Source organism: Hordeum vulgare, chromosome 3H, assembly GCF_904849725.1.
Source record: "Hordeum vulgare subsp. vulgare chromosome 3H, MorexV3_pseudomolecules_assembly, whole genome shotgun sequence".
Taxonomy (NCBI): domain Eukaryota; kingdom Viridiplantae; phylum Streptophyta; class Magnoliopsida; order Poales; family Poaceae; genus Hordeum; species Hordeum vulgare.
The window spans coordinates 39875078-39883758 of record NC_058520.1 but is presented as its reverse complement, the minus strand read 5'-3'; the positions used below and the strand labels follow the sequence as shown (position 1 = coordinate 39883758).

General features: G+C 44.5%; 1 protein-coding gene across 1 annotated transcript; it reads left to right on the top strand.

The window, feature by feature from the left end:
• Positions 1-540: 540 nt before the first annotated feature.
• On the top strand, positions 541-1582 carry LOC123442871 (probable NADPH:quinone oxidoreductase 1). The gene is made up of 2 exons (XM_045119040.1): positions 541-750; positions 852-1582. The coding sequence occupies exons 1-2, from the start codon at positions 639-641 to the stop codon at positions 1361-1363; spliced, it is 624 nt and encodes a 207-aa protein (XP_044974975.1). The 5' UTR covers positions 541-638; the 3' UTR covers positions 1364-1582.
• The last annotated feature ends 7099 nt before the right edge of the window (positions 1583-8681 follow it).

The window sequence follows — 8681 nt, the reverse complement described above, 5'->3', positions numbered from 1 at the left end:
AAACCAAAAAAAAAAAACCATAAAGAAAACCCTATGTTAAAGCTAGTTTTTTTTTGAGCAACCTATGTTAAAGCTAGCTAGTGGACCGGCCCAGTTTGGGGCTCGCTCGGCCGTCCTTGTGCGAAGGGATAAGTCTTTGACGCCACTAGCATCGAATAGGATATTCCACGCCCACGGCCTCTCTGGAATAAAGCCCAGGATCGACGGCGAGACGAATTGACGCCATCGATGATGTCTGAGTACGTACTCCTGCCGCTGGCTACTGCCTGTCTGTGGCCGTCACGTTCAAGTGTACTTTTTATCTAGCGCTAGTTGTTGACTCGTGGGCAATATAAAATATTTCGCATATTGTCAGTAGGAGGCTGCTAATGATCGGAAACATGATGCCATCGATGACGCTCCACCACTATTAGTGCATTGCAGTTCATTGTGTGTGTTAATAAAATACTACGGGGTATAATTAAGCAACGTCTGACGTTCACGATGACCTGGCTGACACCAAGTAACTAGTCAGTCATCTATTTATTCCGTCTCCTCCTGGACAAGACAGGACAGCAAGCACCTGAGCTCCACGTCCATCAGATTCAGTACCCAGAGCCACTCCACTCTCAGGCGACCCAGGAGACCGAAGAAGAATCATGGAACCGGTGACGGCGTCGACGACGGCGACGGCCAAGCCCACCCTCCGCGTGGCCGCCTTCTGCGGCTCCCTCCGCAAGGACTCGTGGCACCGCGGCCTCATCCGCGCCGGTACGCAATATTCTTCATCAATCACCATGGCTTCCTAGATCGCTGGTGATTGCTTAGCTCGATCGCTTGATGATTTTGCACTGCTGTGATGATGGATGTAGCGGAGGAGCTGTGCGAGGAGTCCATCCCGGGGCTGCGCATCGACCACGTCGACATCTCCGGCCTGCCCATGGCCAACCCGGACCTGGAGACCGACGGCGGCGAGGGCTTCCCGCCGGCCGTCGAGGCGCTCCGCGACAGGGTCCGGGCCGCCGACTGCTTCCTCTTCGCCTCGCCCGAGTACAACTACTCCGTCACCGCCTCCCTCAAGAACGCGCTCGACTGGGCGTCCAGGGGCAGGCGCAACTGCTGGGCCGACAGGGCGGCGGCCATCGTCTCCGCGGGTGGCGACTTCGGCGGGGGCCGGGGCTCCTTCCACCTCCGCCAGATCGGGGTGTTCCTCGACCTCCACTTCATCAACAAGCCCGAGCTCCACATCAGGGCCTTCGCGGACCCGCCAAAGTTCGACGACGAGGGCAACCTCATCGACGGCGAGACCAGGGAGCGGCTCAAGAAGGTGCTCCTCTCGCTCCACGCCTTCGCGCTCAGGCTCCAACAACACAAGGAAGACTGACTGACTGGCTCAAGATCGATGATACCAAACGCCGTGTACCCCTACCGTGTTGGTTCATCTACATTTTCCTTCGGTTTGACGATGTTCTGCTCCATGCACTAGTGTTGTGCTTCCGTGAAATAATGTACTAGGATAGTGCGTGCTACCTTTGTGTGTAATGAATCGCCCAAGAATTGTACTGTACTACTGTTGAATCGTGTGCATGTTTATGTCTTAGAACATCAACAGACCCCTTAAATCCGGCCCTTAAATCCGGCCCGCAAACGCTTCAGACACCGTCCGATCACGTCCGCTCACATTAGTCGGTCATGACTCAGATAATGCAGTCTATATCCAAACACTTCAAATTTCATATCTCAAATCCATACGATCCATGTAACTACTACGTCGACCCACATACGTTGTTTGGTTACTCCATCAATGCTAAACATATCATTGGACTATCAAAATTTGACATGTTAGGCTATGATGAAGATCATCCATGGCTGCCCTTGTCGTTCTCGGCGCCCGTGCCATCCTTGTCACGCAAGTACAGGTCAAAGACGCAGTACGGATCGAGCCGGATCTGCTCGTCGCCGGAGTTGTCCTCGCGGCCGCTCACCTCCTTCTCCTCCTTCGGTCGTGGCAGTACGACCATCTCACGGATCGCCCGATTCTGCTCACGGGGCGAGGGTGTGCATCACTAGTAGAAAACGGGCCTTTGGCCTGGACCATTTAGTCCCGGCCTGCCTCTGGGCCGGGACTAAAGGCCCGGCCACGTTGCCCCAATTCTCAATGCCTCCCTCGAGGCTTTAGTCCCGGCCCGTAAGGAGCCTTTAGTCCCGGTTCGTGTCCCAAACCGGGACTAAAGGGCTACGCGGCGGGCAGTGGTGGTGGCAACCGTTCGTATCCCCCTTTAGTTCCGGTTGGTGGCTCAATCCGGGACTAAAGGCCTAACACGTGGCCTGCCGTGGTTGTGGCGACGGTTGGTATACCTCTTTAGTCCCAGTTGGTGGCTCAACCCGGGACTAAAGGCCCAAACGGTTTGCATCCCGCGTCGTTTCGGGCGATGAAAAGCACGAACCGAAGCGTACAGTCGCCATTTCTCTGTTCTTCTTCTCTCTCGCGTCGCCCTCTCTGTTCTTCTCCTCTCTTCTTCCCTTCTCTTCTTCCACCATGCCAACTATCTTTCGTGAGGTGCTCGCACATGGCACGACCAAGCTCCGTGTCGTGTACACGAACCTGAGCAAGGAGGTGCCGTTTTTTCTTCAACAGTTGAAGGAACGATGGTTTGATCACGCAGCGGATCATGAGAAGTTCTTCGGGCTTGATCTGGAGTACACGGCCGATCAACGCGGTGTTGCCGTCATCCAACTATGCTTCGCACGCCATGTCTTGATCTTCCAATGGGCAAGGTAAGTTTTGAGGCTTTCTTTGATCCAAGATAATGACATTGTAAGTTTATTTGTTTCAATCATAGTTGGTTCCCTTCAAATAGTTGTAGTGAAACAATTTTGATTAGTTGAAGGGGAGCACAATCTAATTGGAATAGTGTTCCATAATCTGAAAAATCGTATGAGAATCAACTAGTGTTTAATATGTTCCATTGGAATCATAGTTGGTTCCCTTCAAATAGTTGTAGTGAAACAATTTTGATTAGTTGAAGGGGAGCACAATCTAATTGGAATAGTGTTCCATAATCTGAAAAATCGTATTAGAATCAACTAGTGTTTAATATGTTCCATTGGAATCATAGTTGGTTCCCTTCAAATAGTTGTAGTGAAACAATTTTGATTAGTTGAAGGGGAGCACAATCTAATTGGAATAGTGTTCCATAATCTGAAAAATCGTATTAGAATCAACTAGTGTTTAATATGTTCCATTGGAATCATAGTTGGTTCCCTTCAAATAGTTGTAGTGAAACAATTTTGATTAGTTGAAGGGGAGCACAATCTGATTGGAATAGTGTTACATAATCTGAAAAATCGTATTAGAATCAACTAGTGTTTAATATGTTTCATTGGAATCATAGTTGGTTCCCTTCAAATAGTTGTAGTGAAACAATTTTGATTAGTTGAAGGGGAGCACAATCTGATTGGAATAGTGTTCCATAATCTGAAAAATCGTATTAGAATCAACTAGTGTTTAATATGTTCCATTGGAATCATAGTTGGTTCCCTTCAAATAGTTGTAGTGAAACAATTTTGATTAGTTGAGGGGAACACAACCTGATTGGAATAGTGTTCCACAATCTAAAAAATCTGATTGGTTCAATGTGTTCCATTGAAATCATAGTTGTAGTGATACAATTTTATGCGGTGTTCTTTGATCCAAGGTTATGAAAATTGAATATAGCTAGTGATCTCTCTAGGTTCCATTGGATAGCAATATGATATGTCATAGTCATGAAAATTGCATATAGCTAGTGACCTCCCTAGGTTCCATTGGATAGCTATAGTGATCTCTCTAGGTTCCATTGCATATGTTCTATTTGAATCCTAAAGATAAGTTTCTCTTTAGTTGTAGTGAAACATGTTTCCTTATTGCAGCACTATCTAACATTTGTTCCATTTTAATTTGTCTCTGTTGCAGGAGTGACAAGCATTGTCCAGAACTCATGGAGTTCCTTTGCAGCGGCATCACTTTTGCTTCCGTTGACATAAGGAACGACAAGCTGAAGATGAGGCACAGCTTCGGTATTGAGATACCAGCTGGTTGCCTCGTTGATCTCCAAACGATATTCATGCTTTGACATGACAGGACTTCGATGGCTCATATGGCCGTTGCCTTGATCGACGAGTCATATGGTGATATGAAGACCAGTTTCCCAAAGTATCAGCACAAACTTTGGGAGAAGGTCCCACTTGATGATATCAACATTGAGTATGCAGCAAAAGATGCATACGTTTCATACGAGTTGTACCGCAAGATTCGAGTCGTCAACTATGGCCAGCGTCACCTCGAGGAACGTGGACATTCTGATTTAGATGATTCAGACGAGTAGTGTTTTGAACGTCGAACACTTGTATATATATCTATGGTAGCTATTATTATGTACTGTTTGGACTAGTATCATGTACTTCTTGGACCAATTTATATATGTCTAGTTTCTGTTTGTGCCATTATAGTTTCCAAATTTGAATGGTTTAGCCCTTTCTAACTTCATTTGCTACTTTTGAATGGTTTAGCCCTTTCTAACTTCATGGTATCATGCATTTCGACCACATATATATACAAAAAGTCTTAAGTTCAAATAAGTTCAAAAGATGAAATCCCTTTTGTAACAGATCTGTTTTTGATTAAAACAATCATTTAAAAATGAAAGACCATTAGTCCCACGTGGCGTGCAGCGGAACCACGTGGCATGCCGCGGAACCACTTTTTTTGTGGGGGTCGCTTCTCCTTCTTCTCCTTGTGCTAGATATTGGTTATGCACTAGGGTAAGTAGGAGTAGCGACCATCATCGACGGTTGAAAAATCAGGTGAGCTAGTGTCCACCATATATGAGAGAAGAAGAATGCCGTCTCTTATTGTGGGAGGCGCTTCTACTTCGAGAGATATTGTACGTTTTGTGATGTGCCTTTGAATGGTGCATTTTAAACACACGAAAAGTATGGAGTTCAAATAAGTTCAAAAAAATGAAATCCCTTTGTAAGAGATGAGTTCTCGTTCGAAACCCTGCTACTTCGAGAGAGATTGTGAGTTTTGTACACGAACTGCATCCAGTTTTTGTCGTAGCCCTTTCAACTTTTTAACACATGCTATGTGGGTGAAATGATGATAGCATGCCAACTTTCAACATTTTCACAGTTCATTTGTAGTGCTTTTCAATTTCAGGGTCAACTGGCTCAAAAAAAATAAGTAAATGCACGAAATATACCAAATGAAGTCACAAATTGTTGAAATTTTGTGATGTGCCTTTGAATGGTGCATTTTGAATAAACATAGTTTTTAATTGAAAATAACAAAATAGATAATAGTTTGGATAGTCAAAATTATTAATTATGAAAATAGAAAATAGTTTTGAATTATTTATTCAATTTCAAACACTTTTCATTATCATACTTTTGTCAAATTCTCAAATATGCAAAAATAATTTTTAATAAACATAGTTTTTAATTGAAAATAACAAAATAGATAATAGTTTGGATAGTCAAAATTATTAATTATGAAAATAGAAAATAGTTTTGCATTATTTATTCAATTTGAAACACTTTTCATTATCATAGTTTTGCCAAATTCTCAAATATGCAAAAAGAATTTTTAATAAACATAGTTTTTAATTGAAAATAACAAAACAGATAATTGTTTGGATAGTCAAAATTATTAATTATGAAAATAGAAAATAGTTTTGAATTATTTATTCAATTTCAAACACTTTTCATTATCATAGTTTTGTCAAATTCTCAAATATGCAAAAAGAATTTTTAATAAACATAGTATTTAATTGAAAATAACAAAATAAGTTAATAGTTTGGATAGTCAAAATAATTAATTTTGAAAATAGAAAAAAATTGAAACTATATGAGAAATCATGGACAAAATTCAACCTGAATTCACTTTGAATTCAGATTGAATTTTATCCACAATTTCGAATATAGTTTCAATTTTCAGTAAGTTTAGGCCCGTAAGCCTGCTTTAGAGTGGAGCTCGATGGACAAGCTGCGACGGGGCTTATAAACTAGTGTTAATCCCCCTCGCTGGGCGAGGTGGGACTAAACTTATCGTGCAGTCGAGGAGGGGGTTTAGTCCCGGGTGGAGCCACGCCCCGGGACTAAAGACCCCCTGCTTCCCGCCTCTTGGTCTGCCCCAAAAGAGGCCTTTAGTCCCGGGTCGTGGCTCCACCCGGGACTAAAGGGGGTCTTTAGTCCCGGCCCGAGCCACACACCGGGACTATAGATCCACCTATATAAGCGGGACTTCGAAAATTTCCAACCCAATTCGTCCATTTCTCTTCTTCTTCCTCTCGTTCTCGTGCCCGGCGCGGCACAGCGATGAACTAACCGACGCCGTCAGGCTGCCCGCCGTCCTGCTCGCCGCCGCCTGCCGTCCTCCTCGCCGCCGCGCCGTCCTCCTCGCCGTCCTCCTCGTCGTCTTCCTCGCCGCCGTGCCGTCCTCCTCGCCGTCGCGCCGTCCTCCTAGCCGTCGCACCGTGCTCCTCGCCGTTGCGCCGTCCTCCGCGCCGTCCTCCTCGCCAACACTCCGGCCAGTAAGCCCCCCACCCCCTCCTCCCCAACACTCCGGCCAGTATAGAAGAAAAGAAGAAAAAGGAGAAGAGAAGAAGAAAAAGGAGAAGAAAGGAAGAAAAAGGAGAAGAAAAGAAGAAAAAGGAGAAGAAAAGAAGAAAAAGAAAAGATTCTTTTTGTCATTTAATTCCTATTGTTATTAGGTTTGTGCTAGATTATTAGGGTTAGTAATATTTAGAATTAGGTTAGGGTTACAAGAAGAAGAAATATGAACAAAAATAAGAAAATAAGATTAGGAAAAATGAAAATAAGAAGAGGAGGAGAAGAAAAGAAGAAAAAGTGTATATTGTATAGTGTATATGCTTAAGTGTATAGTGTATATAGTGTATAGTGTATAAGGAGAGGAGGAATTTTGCTATAGTGTATATAGTGTATAGTGTATAAGAAAAGAAGAAAAGAAGAGGAGGAGAAGAGAAGAAAAGAAGAGGAGGAGAAGAAAAATGAAAATAAGTGTTAATAGTTTAATTTTGCTATTGTATATGCTTAAGTGTTAATAGTTTATTTTTAGCAAGAAAATTAATAGAACTAGTTTATTTTTTTAGTTCATTTTACGATGCCTATCCCGCATCCTCGTCGTCGACTCGGCGGAGGACACCTGCTTGATCAGAGGGCCCCTGTCCGGGACTGGGCTCCGTCCGGCTGGTATTGGGAGGTGCTACCTTCCGGGGGGCGTAGGTTGGTGAGGAGCCAGCCCGTCGTTGACCCGATCCTTGTTTGGTGGCGGTCGCGTGGGCCAGTGAGGGTGCCGAGGCTTCCGGACACCGCGGAGGTGGTACGTCACCGTGTGAGCGAGAAGGATGAGCACGTCCGTCGCTACATGGTTGCGTTGCAGGGCAGGTTCGAGCATACCTGGCAGGTTCTTCGGGGATCTCACTGGAGCTATGATCCTGTGATGGTTCCTTCTCTTTGGGTGTCCACCGCCCGTGCCGATACCCGTCGGGCACTATGGTTCTAGATGTATTAGTGATGCTATATGTATGATAGTATTCGAGGAGTATTAGTGATAATATTCGACGATGTACGGACAAAAGTGATGATGTATTAGCTTATAATTGAATGCATGCTAATTTGAATACTACTTTATTTTACGATTTGGTTTTGCTTAATACTATGGATCCACAATGCTCAAATTGGAAAAGTGCTCCTACTTTGAATACTATGCAGAAATCTAGGAGTCCTGGGTGGAGCCACGACCCGGGACTTAAGTTGTTTTGGAACGGAGTTCTTGATAGAATAATTCTTTTTTGGTACAAAGGTTAAGAGAATCCGTTTTTTGTAGAACTATGGATCCACATATCAGGAACCTCGAAGAGGAAGAACTTCTGGAAGATATAATCAAAGACGGCCCCGACGTTGAACCAGCTGAATCTCCGTCGTCATATCTAAACCAGGACGTTGGAATGGAGGTCGAGTGACACGAAGATGAAGCCGATGGGGCAGGAGACAGGTCCAATGACGGAGAAGGTGATAGCTCCACTCATGGAGAAGCCGGTGAAGAGGAGAAGGCCGGCGAGGTATACATATGAAGTTCAACAATCACTTGTAATATGTGAAAAATATTGGAGATAGCTCTATATTGTATACATATACATTCATTTGACGAATGTTTCTCCCTCTTAGGCCTCCACATTGAGCAAAACTACAAAATGAGGCCCGACTAGAAAGTTGGATGCACGGACGCATTACACATTTGAGGTGATATTTCCTACGGGCGAACCCAAGCTTCCTAAGAATGCTGCTGACACATTCAAGAAGCAATGCGGAGTTCTCGTTAGGGATCACGTCCCGATCAGCGTTCGGGAGTGGAACAAGCGCAAAGGGGCAGCCGATAGTGACTATGTCGCCGAAAGGTACAAAGATAATCTTTGGAATGATCTCATGTCACATTTCAACCTGCCAGAATGTGAGAATGAAGACGCCGCAGACAAACTGAGGGTCAAAGTCAAGCAGTGGACTCTGAAGAAGATGGCCGAACTGTTCCGTAGCTGGAAGAAGAAGCTATGGAAAAACTATCTGAAGACAGAGAAAGTGCCAGTATTCGAGGGGTATCTAGCCAATCAGGAGAATCACTGGAAGGCATTTCAAGAGTACAA